The sequence below is a fragment of the Aspergillus luchuensis genome, chromosome 6, assembly GCF_016861625.1.
Source record: "Aspergillus luchuensis IFO 4308 DNA, chromosome 6, nearly complete sequence".
NCBI lineage: Eukaryota > Fungi > Ascomycota > Eurotiomycetes > Eurotiales > Aspergillaceae > Aspergillus > Aspergillus luchuensis.
The window spans coordinates 3,626,653-3,645,343 of record NC_054854.1 but is presented as its reverse complement, the minus strand read 5'-3'; the positions used below and the strand labels follow the sequence as shown (position 1 = coordinate 3,645,343).

The window sequence follows — 18,691 nt, the reverse complement described above, 5'->3', positions numbered from 1 at the left end:
CCCGCGTAGATGAAGCCTGCAGATATATCCAACATCAACAACAGCGAATCACATGTCACGCCAAGAGACCTTGTGAAGAGAGTCTCATCTAAATAGCCGATGTCGCAGATCTGCGGTGAAAGTCGTATCCAATTCGTATCCTGTATGTCCGATCTTCAGGTGTTGCATTCCAAATGCCAGCATATCGACGACGCACCGAAACCACATTGCGTCTTGTTTCCGTGACTTCTCTCGGCTCGTTCCCGTACCAGAAATAGACCCAGAAGGCCCTGGCTCTGGCATAGATCCAAATCTGCGCCTGATCTGCTCCTCGAATCACTTCTTTCACTCTTTGGCCTTCCATTTCTGTCAAGGAAGCCGAGCCTGTCAAGGAAGCCGAGCAGACCCCGAACATTCTATTTTGCCTTCTTCAGTGAAAGGCACGATTTTACTTGAGATTGTCATGGTCTCCATCTTCGTAGATGATCCCATTCATACACACTCTCGAACCCAGGGAGCCCAGGCGACTTGTAGCATATCACCTTAGACATTTGAATGGCTCGCCCTTGGCGCAAGAGTGAACGAGTTATATAAGTCGCCCAATAATGGTTCTGACGTGCTTATATCCCTTGACTCTGCCGGTGGTTTCTTTCTCTAGGTCCCGGAGCGCGCACAAGCACCGAATACCTAGGGGTGAATTGCGGTACGCATGTTTCAGGTCTTCCTTCGGACATTGTATTCGACGTGAATGTTTCGCCAGGTTTTCCGTAACTAAAATTCCAGTCTTTCATGTGGTCGGGAAACGGTCCAACGAAGAGTATTGCCAGTCAGCCTTTGGTCCATCATGCGGTCTTCTGGTACTTGAATGTCGCGGCATATGGCAGAGCATCTTCGGTGTATCTCTCATTGGTATGTATCATCCAGCCGATTGATAACTGTTGTTGATAGGTACAGGTCGGTCGATCATACAGGAGCCGATGACAATCTCAGAGGTCGCCGGCGAACTGGCATGATCCATAAGTGGTGGTTGAGGCTACGAGGCATACAGTCCCAATGTTGTTGGGAAGGATTAGAATATAGTCTGCCGGAAACTCGACTGAATGGAGTGTGTCTGCGCTTGTCGCTGTATATATATATAAATCACCCTGCAGTGCGGAGTGATAACCTTCCTAATAAATCTCCCTTGAATTCGAAGAGCAAGTTGATTGAGAAGCGTAGGAGGGGCTCAGACGCACAAACCAATGAAAGATGTTGATGGTTCGAGCACGCCTGTATAATCCTTCATGATATACCGCAAAAAGATAAGAACAGTGCTCTGGTAAGCCAAACCAAGGGGAGGACATCATAGTTGACTCCCGCACGATCTATCAAGCTCATGGGATGGCCGCTGTAATTTGACGGCGGTAGGGTAGGTTCTATGATACTAGGTGCACGACAACCTGCTGCGGCTGGATGGAGGCAAGGAGCTTGCGCGCGCTAACCACATCGATCAGTGTTTTGAAGGGATTCACATTAGGCTCCTGGTCTGCGGGCAGGTCGTTGTGCCGGTCTCGCGGTTCCATGGCCGGGTGAGGCTGAGGGTGCAGAACCCGGAGGTGTGAAGCTGATATTCTCCGTCATAACCACACGCCATCCTTTCTCAAGATCAGAGTTCTCGAAGTCAAAATGACCGTGAGATGATCGTCCGGCTGCAGGCGCGTTTCGCAGTCCTGCGGAAGAGCAAGAAAGGCGATATATCGACGGTTGCCATGGTTCGGCACGGCCACCACGAGCAGCTCGCAGTATACTTCTGCAAGGTCCCTGGAGGCTTTATCCTTGGCTTCTTGCTCGTAGACCAGAGCGTTGTGAAGGCACGTGCCGTACTTTGTGAGATCGACAAAGGTGTTCCGCATCACGTACAGGGTCTTGACATACAGAGCATCTTTGGCGGCGGCGTCGTACGCGCAGAATTCTGCAACGGTAGAAGAGGGTGCAACAACGCTCTGTTTGTTAGAGGACCAACTAATGGGGCCTCCTGCGTAGAAGATGATGAATCCTTCCGTGGACTTGCCATCTTCGTGGTCAGCATGCGCAGCATCCATGTAAACCTCGATCCCTTTGGTGTGATCAGCTGCCAGGATGATCCCGTAGGGGGTAGTGGTGCGTAGATATCTGTATATGTGCTTCAGGGCCTTTGCATCCGCTGTAGTTGGGGCGTGCATGCGCCTTTGCAGGCGGAAGGTGGCGTGGCGTAGATCAGGTCTTGTTTTAGTGGTTAGCCAGTTCAATCTGCCTACAAGGCTTTGGTATTTGTTGATGTCGACCTCGTCGGTCAATATCGTAGTGCGATCCGCCTTGGTGTAGGTGGGTGTCATGGGGGTAGCGACGCCTGAGCAGGATTGCTTTCCTGCAGCAGCAAGGCACTCATCCAGGTAGGTGGGTTGCGCAAGCGAGATACTGCGTGCCTTGTAATCACGTAGGATATTGCAGCCAAGCAGGACCTTCGGTTCACCTAGTCCCTTGAGGCCAAATGCTTCGTTGAGGTGGTGCTTTACCGAGGTCAGATTTGCCTGTTCGGAGCCGGCAATGGCGGAGTCATCCACGTAGATGATGAGCCATGTCTCGTTATTTCTGTATACGCAGGGATCTTCCAGTAGGGGTTTGAAGCCAATTTCCTGCAATTTTTCGTCGAAGGTGCGGTGCCAGAGGTGCACCGCCTGACGGAGTCCGTATAGGGCTATTTTGAGTAGGCAGACTCGTTCGGGGGGTCCCTCGTGGAACCCGGTTGGTTGTTTCATGTAAACCTTCTTACCTTCTATCTGGGCGTGTAGATAGGCAGATATAATGTCACACTGCTCCCAACGGAGGCCCTTGACGGCCACATTTTGAGGACGCTGCCGCAACCACGCACCTCTCTTTTGGTTGCCGAGGCCTTATTCCACAGAACTCTGATCGCTGGTTGCGGCAATCTGACTGTGACTGGTATATTCGATGACCCTAGAACAAACAGTAGGTAAGGCTGACAATCGAAGACCAGATCTAAACTTAGGGGTCAACGGTGGGAACTGTTCCGCATCCTCTTCTTTGATCTGAAAATCCAGATCCACGACAGACGATCGCACAATGCCCTTGTACCATGAAAGAGAGGTTCTTGCAGAAGTCTATTGCTTGAACCAGAGTCTATATCCTCAGCGTTATCTTCGTATAGTGAGAGGAGTAACAAACGTCAAGGTGTCAGGAGAGTAGGGGCCATCATCGTGTGCATAGTGACTCCGGCGTATCGCTCTCTCCACAACAACCAGAGTTTGCGATTGCGTTTCCTTGTTTCTATCGCATACTGACCTTTTTTGACATTCACACACCCACTCTCAAGAATGGAGAGGTTCAGAGTTCCCCATCTTCCACCTATCTTCTGTGCCTATGGCCGGATAGATGTAGGACTCGGATTGACATCGATTGTATCTCGGTGTACGATGAATGGAACATCATGGTTCCCGCAATCCTGCACCTCGCCAAAGCTCCAGACACACGATAAAGCCACAGCAACCACAAGGTCCCCCCGAACAGTACTCGCCACCGTTCCTGATCTGCCTCCAGCGCGAAAGACCGAGAGTCCGTCCATGCGACCCCCTTCAACAGCAGCTCGGTTCACGCTGTGGGAAGATTGAGAGGTAGGCCCGCTATCTGTCTCCATATGCTGCAGATGACGTTCCAAACTACTTTTGCGATAGGGCAGTGCCAGAATAGATGTTCAGCGACCAGCAGTGTTTGATACCTTGTGTACTCGTGATGTTCCATACATGGCTCGCCTGCTCTTACTCTATTCAGGAAAAGACCCCAGTGGAGATCGGTGGGTTTGAGGTAGTCGATCTTTCGGAAGTATAAGCCCTGTAGACAGACACTCCGGGGATACGTCAGTTAGGTCTGTGCCTTCTTATTAACATCCCTCCTTGTAGGGACCCAACAAACCTTGTGGTACATAGACGTCCTGTAGGTTTGCATGCACTCCTCAACATTTGGTATCCACCCGGGTTATTTAGCCGGGGAGATGCCCACACTGCCGTTTGGCGAAATCGCTGCACTCGTCCGGACGTTTGGGGTTTCTCTAATAGCTGAATCCGTTGAGTGGGAAAGCACCTGATTGTTTGCTTGGCAGCTTCTCAGTACACAAGGCATCGTCGCATTCGTCGCCGCCCTCGATATCTATCTCCATAAACCGGCCAGACCAAGATACCGAGGAGGTATGCATTTGTCCAATTTGGGTGGACAGTATTAAGTTCAAGATTGCGGGTATGCCAATCGGGGAGACAAGCCACACCAAGCCATGACATGGTACTGCTCCAAGTGTTGATAATCGATGGCTTATCTGTACCGCGCTGCTGGTAATTCGACTCGTTGACGGTAGGTGTAGATTGATCCGAGCTCAAGATTGCTGCCTGCTCTTGCGAACAGAGCAAGCGATTGCTGCACAGAAATAGGAAGGAGAACCATTGCAACCTTTGTCAATAGACTCGTGTAATCTGATCAGCAGAGAACGGACATTGACCAGCGTCTCTTGGACGTTACACAATCTCGATATCCTCGTATACTTTTGATTACAGATATGTAGACTCGTGACACCGCGCATGTCACATGCTCTGTTGCAGCCTTCACTGCAATGTGGATCATCTGTTATGTTGCAGCCTTGTCCAACAGATGAACAACCTAGACTTGATTCCATTTTATGGCAATTCCATCGATAATTGCCCTTTGTAAGATTTGGCGGTAAGACAGTGTCCCAACGACATCTAGAAGTCCCGACTGCTGTGAATATTGAGGAACGCAGGATAGGTATTAATCGTTATGTCTCCAGATTGAAGTGATGTCAAGACCAGAAGCACAGTGATAGAGCAGAAGTATCTCGTTCACCCGTTGAAACGGGGGTTGAGCTTTTTCCGATCTGGAGAAGTGCACAAATACCAGATAACATGGACCGCAAAAAAGTATCTTACAGACCCATCTGATTGGTCAGTTGCCTGCATGGAAACACATGACAAGCACCAAGCCAGGTCGAGCTGGGGTGTGTTTCATCAACCTAATACCAGCTTGTGCATTCGAAAGCAGCGCCGACCGAGTACATGGATTTTGCGCTCAAGTATATTCGCCAAGAGCACACAGTCTTTGTCTTTTCTCAACCATCATAGCAGAGATGCGATACGTTTGGAAACCCGAAGGCATGTCGTCAGGTGTCAATGGAACTAATCCCTCTTCCCTGAGCAACGACCTGAGAGAAAATGATCTGTCCAAGTCTGATAACCACTGTGTACCTGTAACCCATTCCGATCGGAGAGAAATTGAGTGATGCTAGTCGAATTTGGCTGGCGACCATTGAGTATCAGCGGGGCCTATCGCACCACCAAAACCCGGGCGCCATAGGAGTCTTGCTTGAAGTTATTTTGCTGCAAGCTCCGTGTTGTTGACGTCCTTGAATGTAATGAGAATTCCAGTCGGGCTGAATGAACCACGTTTTCTGGATGCAACTCGTGCTTGGCTTTCGAAACTTCCTTCGTCACAACTATTCCAAAAGGAAGCTTTGACGCGATATCTCGGTCAATGACTTTAAAGCACACAGCTGTATCTCCGTGGTGAAAATTAGATTTCTCTGGCAGGAATTTGTCATCGGGGATGCGAAAACGAATCCATCTTTCTCTTGGACCCTTTGAATACTGCGCCTCTGGGGAATTTCCCTGAGCCATTCCAATAAGGGTATTTTGCGATTCATCTTGGTTGTTCTCCACGATGCGTGGACCTCCCTTTTCCATGGTCTATTTATCATCCGAATAGCCTTGCCGTTGAAGTGGAAGCCCCGTTCATAGTGGGGTTTGTTGTATAGCGAACAAGTGAAACGAATTGGTCGAGAGTATGTTTTCATAGCGATAAGGAGTATGAGATGGGCAAACCATCGCACAGTATAATATTCCGTAGGGTGCAAATGATGACTTTGGTAAACGAGCCATCTCACACCTTATAACGCACCCTGTCGGTTATCTTTTTCTTCGCCGAGTTATATCTGTACAATGAACCACAAGGCGCAAGGACCGATGGATTTTTCCCCACACAGCGGAAGGGTAAAAGCGACATTCTGCTGGAACGACCGAAGAGGAAATGCTAGGATGGTGGTTAAGCGTATAATAAGATGCTCATAAGCCACCACAGTGGAGGCAACAATGTGACCAACAATGAACTAGGGCCGCACACTTCGCGTTGCCATCAAGATGGGGTGCCAGGAGCAAGGCCAACCATGGCCTGTAAAAATGAACCATGAGCCGCAGGATTCCGCTTCAGTACTGCAGCTATTTTCTTCTTCACTGCCGGACATGGTGATTCCACCCAGTAGATTAGAGCAGTATTGTATGTTGTTGTAATCAAAACAACCAGCTCATAGAAGGTGTATATGATATAACGTGATGGAGTGCCAGCAGAAGGGCCAACCATGGCCTGTGAAAACAAACCCATTTATCAGAGGAGTCCACCTCAGACCTGCGGTCGTTCAATTCCTCATTGTCGGGGATGATGAATTCATCCACTAGATCAAGCAGCATTGACTATCGCTGATCCCAAACTATCCAGCCGATGATGTGGTGCTGTTTTCTTTTCCAACACCACATGGGTCTCTCTTCTATAATTGGTCATTTTTGACGGGCGTTCAATATATTTGATTGTTGGTTTCCTTTTCTTCCGTTTCTCCCTCTTTGTATATACGTTCTCATTTATTTTTCGTTTCGTTTTTCTTTTCTGCGTCTTCTCTTCTTTGAGAGACCCAATAGTGGTATCGAGTTCACTCCAGTAGACTGGATGTTCGCCAACATGTTCCAGTCAGGGAAGACAGGTCAACCCTGCCTTTCAGCATATGCCATTGACCATCCAACTCTTCGTGTTGGAGGGGAAGCACAACCATGGTCTGTTTGGGCTGGACACTTCGATACCGGTGTTTGGAGGAGCTCGAATGAGCCACATCAGCTGAGGTTGGAGTGTGCAAAACGTATTTTATAACAGGCACCATCAGGCAGCTGCCTGCAAGCCCAAGACGTATGGGAGTAGTAGCTCCGTTATATCTGTTGATGGTATTATGGAACGCAATAGGCGGGACTATATGTTATTTGCGCCACTCATCATCAAAACGCCGTCGAGCCAGACCGTGGCGAGGTTGTATGCATGGGCATCCTGGAAATAATTCCAAGTCAGTTGTTGGATGTCATCTTTAGCAGCAATTCTTTCATACAGCATTGCTTGTCTTTGCTTTCCGAGACATTCCCATGACCCCTTGCTTACTTCTGTTTGGGAGTGGTAAGTTTTAAAGCATTCTGCAATGTTCTGGCAGATTTAAATCCCAGGTCATTCCTATTTTCGTGATGCACAGAAGGCTCCGTTATGAATGGGCATTGTACAATCCGGTGAAACCTCTGGTTTGCGTCACCCTTGCCATATTGCGTCAAGGTGCCAAGGAGCAGACCAAAGACAATGTATCGTGCCTATCTGAATAGCGGACTCAGAGACATGTCGCAATATACTGGATCTAATCACATTAGTAGAGAATATATGAAATGATGCTGGATAGTAATACCTGTTTGTGTAGGCGACTGACTTCAGCTATTGTTAGTTAGTGGACCTTAGCAGCTAGCCTGGATATTAGCTCACGTCGGTAACAAAAACACGAAAAGAGATACCAGCCAGCTCACTCCAATCTCTCTAAACAACACCTCATCCGCTGTCAACACCCCCAAAGCCTCTGCCTGACCAGAAAGCCATCATGCAGAACATGGCAATATTGGGCTGATTAAAGATCCGTATACATCCGATGCAATTCTTTTTCTTCCTCGATTTCAGTGACTGTCTCTGACTCTTTATCGGTGGGTGCCTCTAACTGTTGTGCTGCTTGATGGGAAGTGCAGAGAAGGCTGGTGTTCAGGAGATTATATAGGCCAGAAGATTGGGAGGTCACATGACTTATTCACTTCGACTTCGCTGGAAGGATCCGTGACAAATTGTCAAATTAGCATCGATAGTGGCAATATTCTGTTGTAATTTGGAAAGCTCCATCAGTGAAGTCGTTGAAAACACGGGAATTTCCAGTTATTGAAGCTGTCAGATCACTGGCAAAGTGGTCTAGCCCGCGCAGTTATGGAGTCCTGTGTAACCCTATTATGGATAGGTGAGGAGCATTCCGTGGAATAAATGGAATTATCCTCTGAATATGGGAGTATCCCGTAAATTAATTGGAATTCTCCTTCATCACAGGCGAAATCTTTGACATTGATACCCAAGATAACCCACTCTGCCTACGTGGCCTGAACTGGAAATTGTTATATTCCGTGAAACTAAAGGTTCACTCCGCTACGTGAAGAATATTTCCGGTCAAGTCAAAAAGAATATCTGAGTCTGGCCTGGTCCATGTAGATTTGATGACGTATGAGCTTTGATGCGTCCAAAAATGGAAGACACCAGGGGTTGACGGAGGTTATGCACACAGGTTATGGTGACAGAAGTAATCATTACAGCATCTAACAGAGAGCAGCGCATTCCTTCGTAGATGATATAGCTAGTATCGTATCTACCCCGCTAATAGACAAGAATTCAAGACCCCGGATCGTTGACAGCGTACATACATACCCTCCGCACTCGGAAATCCACGGCCGCGGTGCATGATTCAGGTTACTCGGTAGTACATCAAGGAAACCTATATCCAGGTATACATTCTACAAATAGTGTGCAGGGATATCAAAGACCGATACCAAGTCTACGAATTCCGAGTACGTGTCCTGGCTCAGGAGACGTTCATCCTGCGTCGGAAATGTGTGGAACGATACACCCCCTTCCCAACCCCTTCGGTATCACCATCCTTGTCTAGTAGAAATTGCTATGATCGCAAAACGTCAAGATCAGACGATTCCATATTCTTAGTGATTTCCGGATGGCATGACACCGGCAACTGAAAGCCATCACATCGGAAGCCGGATTCCGAAGACAAGTCGGGGAGGTATAAAACATGCCGGGGTTGGGGGATGCCGAGCTGAGGGTAGGATTGGTGGACACGGGAGAGGGGAAGCAGATAAAGTTACTATAGGCTCTGGTCTCCCCGTGGGGAGGCTCCGGGTTTACTTACTCTGTGGATTGGAATCCACGCGACTAACTGGATCCTTAGTAGTTTGAACTTGTTAGGGAAAGCCTTGGTTGTGCTACCCAATTCACCAATGATGGGACAGGTTTTTGGAATATGATGTCATGATTGTCGATCGTTACAGAGAGTGCTACCTAAAAGTACTTTACACACATGGTCACACTCCACTCAGCCAGTAAGTGAAGTAACATCCCCGTCTAGTGACCCATCGGAATCGGCTTGTCCGCACTTCGCATTCGCTCTTCGATGATGTCTTTTCGCTCCTTGCGCAGCTGTCGGGCGTACCGGACTCCGAAGCCGTGCTGGAACACCTCCTGCACTTCTTCCAGGACGAGTCCGGAGACCTCGGGATAGAAGAAATAAATCCAGACATAAGAAATGCCGCATAGGGCTGCGTAGAAGCCAAATGCGCCGGATGGAGTCATGGATTTGGCCATGGTGAGGAAGGTGCTGGAGACGATAACATTGCTGCCCCAGTTGGAGCAGGTCATCCACATGGTGCCCATGGCGCGCACCTCCAATGGGAAGAAGTCTGTGCTCATCCAGGCGGTGTTGCCGACCGAAACACCGTAGAACACAACAAACCAGATGACAAACACCAGAATGACGATAGCCGCCGGGGAAATGCCTGGGTTGAGGGGTTCTAGCGTCTCCATATTGACGGGAACCCAGTGGAAGGCGATCGCAACGGCGGCCATCCCCACCGCCATTCCCCAGGCTGTCGCGAGCAGCAAGCGTCGGCGACCCCAGCCATCCACCACCATCATATTCACCCAAGTCATGATAAAGTTGGTGCCCGCGACCACCAGCCCCACGGCCGTCGAGTTGTTGAACCCCACCAACGCAAACAGTGTCGAAGAGTAGTACATTAGGGCGTTGAATCCACTCATCTGGGAGATGACCATTAACCCGCACGCCGCTATCAAGGCACGCAGATTACTCCCCACGGTATGTAATTTCACGACCTTGGACCACCCGCTCCCCGTGTCGTTGATCTCGCGGGCCTGATCGCAGGCCGCGCGGATCGTCACCAACAACGCGCCAATTTGCTCGTCCGTCGCGGCGCTGCTGTAGATACGGCCTAGGACGCTGCGGGCTTCTTCCATGCGCCCGTTGTAGATGAGATGGCGAGGTGATTCGGGACAGAACGGCATCATACAGCCGAGGATAAGGGCGGGGAGAGCGCCCAGGCCGACCATGTAGCGCCAACCGTGGCTGACGCTCGCAAAGGCCGCTCCGATCGCATACGAGATGACCTGTCCACCGGTGATGGACATGTTGTTTAGCCCAATTAAGCGACCGCGAGCCCCCGCCGGTGCGATCTCCGCAACGTACAGCGGCACCACCATCGCGGCCGAGCCTACGCCCAGTCCGACTACCACGCGACCCACCGCCATCTGCGCGATCGTATAGGCGGCGGCTTGGAGCACGGAGCCAATGACGAAGAGAACACAGCCGAGATAGATGGCCATCTTGCGACCAAACTGCAGGTTTGGGTTAGTAGTGTCCTTTTTGCTTTTGCAGCCGCGCAGGAAGAAACTTACTCGGTCTGCGGTGTTGCCAGCAAAAATCGCCCCGATGAAGGCACCACCGGAGCAGAGAGAGGTGATCATTTCTTTCTCGGAGTTGGTCACTGGACGATTGTTCAGGTCGTCCTTGAGCACCACCAACACCCCAGAAATGATACCCGTGTCGTAACCGAACAACATGCCGGCAATGGAGGCGGTTAGGGCCACTACCCACACAAACCAAGTAATGGGCAAGTCATTGACGCTGGCAGCGAGCGCCTCGACGTCGGTTGCATTATCGGCGACCTCGATGTGTTTGGCGTCTGACTTGAGATCCAAGCTAGACTTGGGGTCATTGGCAGCTTTCTCGCCGCCAAAGTCTTTCTCGGAAGACATGGTGGAATTGAACAGAATTCGAATTAGAGGAACAATTGAGCCTGGCTTCCAAAATCCTCGTTTGGGGCAGTAAACATGCAGCTTATATAGTTATTCTCTTTGTGAGGTCAGACCTATAGCAGCGCACGAAAATAACTTCAAGTGGTAGCCTAATGGTCGATCCTGGAGCCATGATCCAGTCAATAGCCGAAATGCGGGGGTGGGTGTCTGGGGAAGACCGTCTTCTGCCATCTCAGACGACAGATGACGCTACATTCTTGGGCGTATTCCTGGCGTTGCACTGCATCGCTGGCTGGTATTGGTTCAATCAATGTGACTAGCTTGCTTTTGGTTGGTCGGTGGAGTCGTGCCAGAACCTTCTGTGCCAAATGCCTCATTTTACGGACCGCATCCTAGTCACGGCAGCCAACAGAAGAGCGTTTACCGGCCCACTTCACGGACAATTCCCGTCACCAGATTGCCCAACACGATGACTTCATGGTCAATTGGGTCAGGGATATGGTGAGATACTTGCATGCGGGATCTTGGGCAAACAGAGGATATTCTCACAATTCCCTGTTCCGTTCATCCCACGAAATTCGTTCTTCACTGAGCGAATTTGCTGCCAGATTGTGTGCAATCGGGATGTGAACGTCGCTGGTAAAGTACATCCCTGCGATTCCACTCACCGGCCTAGCCAGGTCTTGTGCTGTATGCTACATTCCTCGGGTCGGAATGCCTTGTCGTCGTGCAGTTCGGAGACCTAGCCCATGGTCCATAGCCGGGTGGGCAACATTTCGAGGCGGATGCTGCCGTAGCCGTGCATGATGGCCAATTGCAGGACTCATGTTAATCTCCTCCCATGCCAAGCTGCACCTCGATCGATATCGGCCTTTGGCTGACCTGCTATCCGGAGTCAGCAATCGCCGCTTCAGTGCATCCTATGACTAGACCTATGTACTCACCACTATCTAATCGGGCTGCAGAAGTCAGAGGAGGTAGTGCACATGTACGTCACAATAGCACTAATCCGGCACCATCATGATGTTCTCCTGGGTGAGTTGCAACACCCCGTGCGCTCCGGGTAGCCAAACCCGGCAACCCGGCTGGGAAGCCCATGCCTGGTGTTGCAGCAGGCTTCCGTTTCGGCGCGCTAGATAATCTTCGCCACTGCACTAACTTGAGAACTGACCCGACGATCACAGTATGGTCTTTCGGGAAGGCCTATGCCTGCCTGTTGCAGGTCCTGCATCGGCATACATGCTTGAATCTGTCTCGCCCTGCACATTCAAGGACAGCCGGTGTGATTTCTGTCGGATCGGTAGTTTTCCAACTGAGATTGATGGTTTTCTAATGGCCGAAACACGGTGGGAAACAGGCCAAGACCTTCCGAAAGGGTCGAACATATTCCTATCCTGCTATGTAATTGTACGTCCTGCCCCATTGGATCCACCTCGTCGAATTCTCGGGAAAGAGCGGAGTATATTGTTTCTTCACCAATTCCCACCAACAGAACTTGTTCTTAACATCACGCTGGGTGGAGGATAATGTAATTGATGGCGTGATGGTCGGGATCTTCAAGGATAGGCGGAATGCAACTGTCCGGTATTCACAATCAGATACGAGGCAGGTCAACTTCCGAAGGCATCCAGGCGTTAAAGTGGCAAACCCCAAGATTGTATTTGCTCCGGGCGTCTCTTTCTGGCTCATAGGGACGGCCTTATTGCCTTGGCCATGGGCTGTTGAGACTTATCCAGCGCAAAAGCACTGCAGGTGAAGTCGTGAAAGCGGGGATGCGGCCGGCAGGCGCCAAGTCACCGAGGAAATGACACCCTGCTTGATTGGTGGATTTAAGGATTCTTCAGGCTGACTAGTTCTTTCCTGATTAAATGACTGATTATACCTTTAAAAAGGGTAGTCGCGTTATATCTAACCATTATGATCATTGAATCACAGCCTACTCTTCTCCCAGACAACCGTCTTCCCTCCCTCCCAGGCCCGTTCTACAGCATCCCAATACCGCCTCTCATCCCCCATGACCAGCCCACAATGCTTCCCATCCTCAAAGCTGACCCCGGTAACAGGATACCCCCTGCGACTAGCCTCGATCATATGCCCTTCCACATCTTTCCAGGGAATCATCTCATCAATCCTAGAATAGAGATACAACCTACGCGCCTCCCCAAAGATCTCCGCATCATTCAAGTCCGCACGATAATCATCTATGGATCTCATGGCCTTAATACTCTGCAGAGCATATCCCACCTTAGCAGTGGAATAAAGCACTGCGGTTCCAATCGCACGACCAGGTTGAGCTGTCGGTAGAGCCATTGCTCCAGCAGCGTAGAGTCTGTCGAAAGATGAATCCCCTGGACAGCAGTCGAAGATGATTAGCTTCAGCGCTGATTTGAAGTTCACTGGTTCTGACTTCATTGCTCGCGCGAGTTGTGTGACTGTGTTACAGCCGCCGTTAGAGAACACGTGGAGCAAGATCCTGGCATCAGGAGTGGACTGCAGTGTCTTGGTTATTGTATGCTTGGCGGGAGTAATGTTTCCATCGATAGAGTGCAATGAACGGGCGACATAGTCGCGGAAAGAAGTGTTGATGAGCAGGATGGATGTGCGGGGATAGCGTTGGCGGTAGCCGCTGGTGTATTTGGCCACGCGACGGGGTGTTGCGCCGCCGTACCAGGGGCAAAGGATGATTAGGGATGGGTGAGTGTTGGCATTCTCAGGTATTGGCGTATCTACAAGGTCTGGCTCGTAGTAGTAGATGTTCTTCCCGATTGAAGGAAAGTCTGGGATGAAGGGAGCAGACATTGTGAACGTGCAGGAGCGGAGTGGGGATGTCAGGTTTTGCTGGGGATTTATGGGTCATCATCAGTTTCCGGGAGAATACGAAGTGGGTAAGCGCTAGTTTGCTCTCCTATAGCCGATTTGATTATAGCGCCCGTCTCAGTTGGTCTAGCGCATCAAGTTTCCATTATCTCAATATTATCGATTTAGTTCATGGTAAACAATCCTGTTCCTGGCAGTTGGAAACCGAATCCCCGGATGTGTCCCGTTGATCATCCCGATTTAAATCAGGTCAAACCTTGTCAATTCATTGGCTAAACTCAACTCTACCTTTACCATTTCTTCCCAAACAGCTCACCCCATCTACCCGACACTTTCTGCTTCAATTCCTCCGAATACAACCCCTCAAAGCTGCCCGGCACCCACGGCCTCTTCCCCTCAAACTCCGATGGCAGCAACAGATTCACGACACTCTTCCCGCCCTTCCCCGGATTCGGCACCTCCGACCTACTCGCTCTGGTCATATACGGAATCATAGGCAAGCCATTTGCCTCTTCAAATACCAATTCATCCGCCCCAGGACGATACCTCGTCGCCAGCGCCCACACAAACTGCCCAATATCCGTAACATCGACATCATCCCCGACAACAAACACCTTAGGCGCTTCCCAGCCAGCATGAGTGCCAAAGACCACCTCTCCGACCCGCTTTGACAGCTCCTCCTTCTTCATCCCCATTCTCCCCAGCCTCTCCACATCCACACTAACCACCACCCAACAACACTGCGCCTCATACGGCATCCAAGCCATCTTCACCGGCAACTCCGCCTGTCGCAATGCATCCAAAATCTCCGCCGATATCGCCGCCCCCCACACCGTGTGCGTCTCGTCCGGCGCTAACCCCGCCACGCAGATCGGGACCACGGGATCCCGTCGATACGTGACACAGTCCACTTCGATCTTCGGCTCGGGCACTGCATTGTCCGAGAACATGTACCCGTGATACTCGCCCATTGGGCCTTCGCCGACTTTCTCAGTCGTGCTGATGCGGCCTTCGAGCACGATCTCTGCGTTGGCGGGGACGTAGAGGTCGTTCGTTTCGCATTTCACCACCTCCATTGCTTCACCGCAGAGAGCACCGATGTAGCCATCTTCGGATACAAATGCGGGAAGAGGCATTCCCCCCACGAAGGCAGCAGCAGGAGGGCCACCTAGGACTAGTGCCCAAGGGGTATCTTTGGCGCCTTGGTCGGCCCACATCTTATGCACCTGGGCAATATGTTGGCCCGGCATGATCGGTGCGGTGATGGTGCGGGGCGTGTTTGCGATGTGCATAGCACGGGAGATCGACCACGATGTCCATGCTTTATCAGGAGACTGGAGGATATGGAATCCGTATGTGGCTAGGTAGTTGCCCCCGTCAAGTGGGTGAAGACGCGGAATAGGCCATTTGCTCATGTCAATCTGGGACCCGTGAAGGATATTCTCCTTGCATGGAGCAGACGAAGCTGAGACGGGAGTTGGAGGTAGTGGAGTGGCATGTTTGGCTGCAATGAGCTTCTCGAGAATGTCAAGCGGGGTGGCAGTTTGAGGAAGGCCTATTTGAATGGCTAAACGGCCGAACCGGGTGGCGGGGTCAGCGCGGAGACCGACGGGAGCACCGAGGATCTTGAAGAGACCGGTTTCTGGGTCTGTGTCGGTGACATTGTGAAATAGTGGAGCACGAGATTGTGTCTCATATACGCGGCGAGTCAGTGCAGCGATCTCAAGATCAGGGGAGGTGGTCTGTGTGATGTCGATGAGATCGTCTTGAGCGCGGAGGGCGGACAGTAGTGAGCGGAAGTTGAGGGCGGGGGAGTCATTAGCTCTGAGTGGTGTAGTGGAGAATGCCCGTGAGGGGCGGAGAGAGGGGATGCGTCTGCTTGGTCTAAGGATGCGTAGCATGGTAGTATTAGCTTTCGTTGATGTCTTGGTTGCTTTTACGAAGGGTGGGTTCAACGGAAATATATCTACAGCATACAGCTACTGGATAGCAATCGGATATTCGGCATTATCATCAATTCAAAGAGGGGAGGATACTATCAACGCAAGGAGGCATCTTATGATGTTGGAGATGGGTTGGAGAATCTATACTCTATTGCGTCAACATGGCAGGGTAGAGGCACACTAGGGAGACCCAGGTCTGCAGCGAGCTCTCGAAGCGAGTTTAGTCTCCAGATGGAAACAAGGTTGGGAATTCCGTTAGCCAGTTAGGGCTGTGAATGCGGCAGATGATCTACTGACGTATAGTGCCATCGTCTATACCCCCAAACAAGCAATCCCCGCTTCCCCGAATTGGAGAAGTATGCGAATGCCCTCATATCAACCATACAACAGCACATATGCATTTGAACTTATCTGAACACAAATCAAAAACAATACATTCCTCAATCATTACCATTTAATTCCGCGCCAGCAAGTCTCTCAACCAGTCCAACAAAGGCACAGGCAACTTCCACCATGAAATTCCGCCCCCGCCTCTCCCTCCCTCCCCTCCCCCATCGCCATCACCACAATCCCCTACGCACCTACACATCCCAACCACCACCACACCCACCCTCCAAACCACCAAATCCCCCATCCCAACCCCACCTCCGACACAACCGCCTCATCCTCGCCCTAACCGGCGCCACCGGCTCCATCTACGGCATCCGCACGCTCCAAACCCTACACGACCTCAACATCGAAACGCACCTAATCCTCTCCAAATGGGCCCTCCCGACCCTCCGCTACGAATGTCCCCAATACACCCTGCCCTACCTAACCTCCCTAGCAACACACACCCACTCACCGCGCGACCTCGCCGCCCCCATCAGCAGCGGAAGCTACCCAGTAGACGGAATGATCATCGCACCGTGCAGCATGAAGACCCTCGCGGCGATACGTATGGGCTACGGCGAGGATTTGATATCCAGGTCTGCGGACGTGTGCATTAAAGAGGGAAGGAGATTGGTGCTCATGGTGAGGGAGACGCCGTTGAGTGTGATTCATTTGGAGAATATGCTCGCGTTGGCGAGGTTGGGGGTGGTGATTTTCCCGCCCGTGCCGGGGTTTTATACGAGGCCGGGGGGGATTGGGGAGGTGGTGGGGCATAGTGTTGGGAGGATGTTGGATGTGATGGGGGTGGATGTTGATGTTGATGTTAATGGTCAGGGGGTTAATGGTGAAGGGGATGGAGATGGGGTTATGCCGAGGGAGGGGAGATGGGTGGGGTGGAGGAAGTGATTACTTTTCCACGGGGGATTGCTTGAAGGTAGTTGGAAGTATCTACGGATCTGGGAGTGTGGGAATGTGGAGAGAGGATGATGGTTCTAGTGCTAATAGATGCTGTGATTGGGTCTACGTGGGTGATATAGAGTCAGCCATACGATTGTCAGATTTGTACTATTATATCGGTATCAGCACCTGTTAACCAGGTATTCATATGAGACAATACTCAAGATGCTTAGCTGATGCAAACTTCGTTTTCTGTGCCTGCTCCGCTACCAGCCTTGAATCCTCTTCGTGAGATGTCAAACTTGAGCCTAGATATGACATTGTATGGAGGGTGCTGGCTTCACAAAGTACACCATGTCTTCGTTGACAAGAGCCTTGGCTGATCGGTAACAAACTCTTTAGGGAGACCAATGGGGATGAAACTCAGGCTCTCAAGTAAGCACTATGATTTATATCCACCGACAAGCGACAATTCTTGAGAGCGTCTCATTTCTGTAAACAACAATAAGGCATCCGGTAGCCATGCGATTTTCATACAGAGAGCACCCCAACCGATCCCTGAGGAATATATATTGCAGCAGCACCTTGGCATCAGTCTTGCTCAGAGTTTCTGCTCTCTCTACACTGCTGTTCAGCTCCTCTATAACCCGGATCTCTCTCCGATGACCCTGTACGCTTTTCAGGGCCATTACCGCGGTAGTGATCGGTCTCAGCATTGTATTGTCCGAGAAGTATCTTAACAGCCCCTAATTATGACCCTTAAACACAGACACAAGTGTTGAACTGGTGGTGGTTCTCAATAGTAGTGCAGCAGCACGTTGCATTGACTGAGACAAACAGCAGGATGATTTTGCTTGCAAGTAATGAGCGGGAAATGACAAGATGTTAATGATGCTTTCAGAGCAACCCCAGCCAGTAGTGGACGTCCTCTAGATTGTATATACCACCTGAACTGTCGGTGACATCACAGACAGCGAAGAACAAGGCACTTAAATCTACGGTATCCGATGAGACATACGCCACTTCAGAATACCGACGTACCTCGACTAGTGATGTATCTCTCTGTCCAGATATGTATATAGGGAGCTCCACGCAGTCATATCATCGATGACCTCCTAAGTCTCAAGATATGGTGTCTATTGAGTTCTTGTTTCAGCTCGATCCTATCGCCCAGAAAGTAGGATAAGTTTCAGTGTCGTCAATAGCAGACACAACATCGGTTGCTTCCATATTATATACTCCCCTTCAGTTGATCACCATCATCCGCAACAAGACACCAAGCGAGTGCAATCGCAGCAGTGCCAGATTAACCCGGCAAAGCTGCGTAGTAAAGGTATTTGCCAAACATATTCAACAAGTCACGGAAACTTTACAGCAAGCTGAGCCGGAAATCTCCCTCGATTGTCCATGGCTTCTCACTCTGCGCAGAACAATACGCTGGGTTTCTCTTGTTAGCTTGCCAGTTGAGGAAGGAGAGGCAATGTCCCGAATGAGATGCCTGTAGTGACGGTCATAGTGCATTTCCTTCAAGCAGGCCAAGTTGCCTCTGACAAGAGCCACTCGTGAAAAAAAAAAAATGATGTTCCCCGACCAAAGGCAGGGGTTTGACCACACCGGCAGCCACAATTTATGAAGTGGTCAGA

General features: G+C 50.6%; 6 protein-coding genes across 6 annotated transcripts; 1 reads left to right on the top strand and 5 right to left on the bottom strand.

Moving 5' to 3' along the window:
• Positions 1 to 88: 88 nt before the first annotated feature.
• Positions 89 to 394, bottom strand: AKAW2_61248S (uncharacterized protein; the record flags this gene model as incomplete). Its single annotated transcript, XM_041680819.1, has 1 exon — positions 89 to 394. The coding sequence occupies one exon, from the start codon at positions 392 to 394 to the stop codon at positions 89 to 91; it is 306 nt and encodes a 101-aa protein (XP_041546746.1).
• A 4,948-nt stretch (positions 395 to 5,342) lies between these two features.
• Positions 5,343 to 5,759, bottom strand: AKAW2_61247S (uncharacterized protein; the record flags this gene model as incomplete). The annotated part of the gene is made up of 1 exon (XM_041680818.1): positions 5,343 to 5,759. The coding sequence occupies one exon, from the start codon at positions 5,757 to 5,759 to the stop codon at positions 5,343 to 5,345; it is 417 nt and encodes a 138-aa protein (XP_041546745.1).
• Positions 5,760 to 9,312: 3,553 nt separating this feature from the next.
• On the bottom strand, positions 9,313 to 11,019 carry ITR2_2 (myo-inositol transporter; the record flags this gene model as incomplete). Its single annotated transcript, XM_041680817.1, has 2 exons — positions 9,313 to 10,599; positions 10,660 to 11,019. The coding sequence occupies 2 exons, from the start codon at positions 11,017 to 11,019 to the stop codon at positions 9,313 to 9,315; spliced, it is 1,647 nt and encodes a 548-aa protein (XP_041546744.1).
• Positions 11,020 to 12,948: 1,929 nt separating this feature from the next.
• On the bottom strand, positions 12,949 to 13,818 carry AKAW2_61245S (uncharacterized protein; the record flags this gene model as incomplete). Its single annotated transcript, XM_041680816.1, has 1 exon — positions 12,949 to 13,818. One exon carries the CDS (start codon positions 13,816 to 13,818, stop codon positions 12,949 to 12,951), a length of 870 nt encoding a protein of 289 aa, XP_041546743.1.
• Positions 13,819 to 14,126: 308 nt separating this feature from the next.
• On the bottom strand, positions 14,127 to 15,737 carry AKAW2_61244S (UbiD family decarboxylase; the record flags this gene model as incomplete). The annotated part of the gene is made up of 1 exon (XM_041680815.1): positions 14,127 to 15,737. The coding sequence occupies one exon, from the start codon at positions 15,735 to 15,737 to the stop codon at positions 14,127 to 14,129; it is 1,611 nt and encodes a 536-aa protein (XP_041546742.1).
• Positions 15,738 to 16,292: 555 nt separating this feature from the next.
• On the top strand, positions 16,293 to 17,057 carry AKAW2_61243A (UbiX family flavin prenyltransferase; the record flags this gene model as incomplete). Its single annotated transcript, XM_041680814.1, has 1 exon — positions 16,293 to 17,057. The coding sequence occupies one exon, from the start codon at positions 16,293 to 16,295 to the stop codon at positions 17,055 to 17,057; it is 765 nt and encodes a 254-aa protein (XP_041546741.1).
• Positions 17,058 to 18,691: the final 1,634 nt, after the last annotated feature.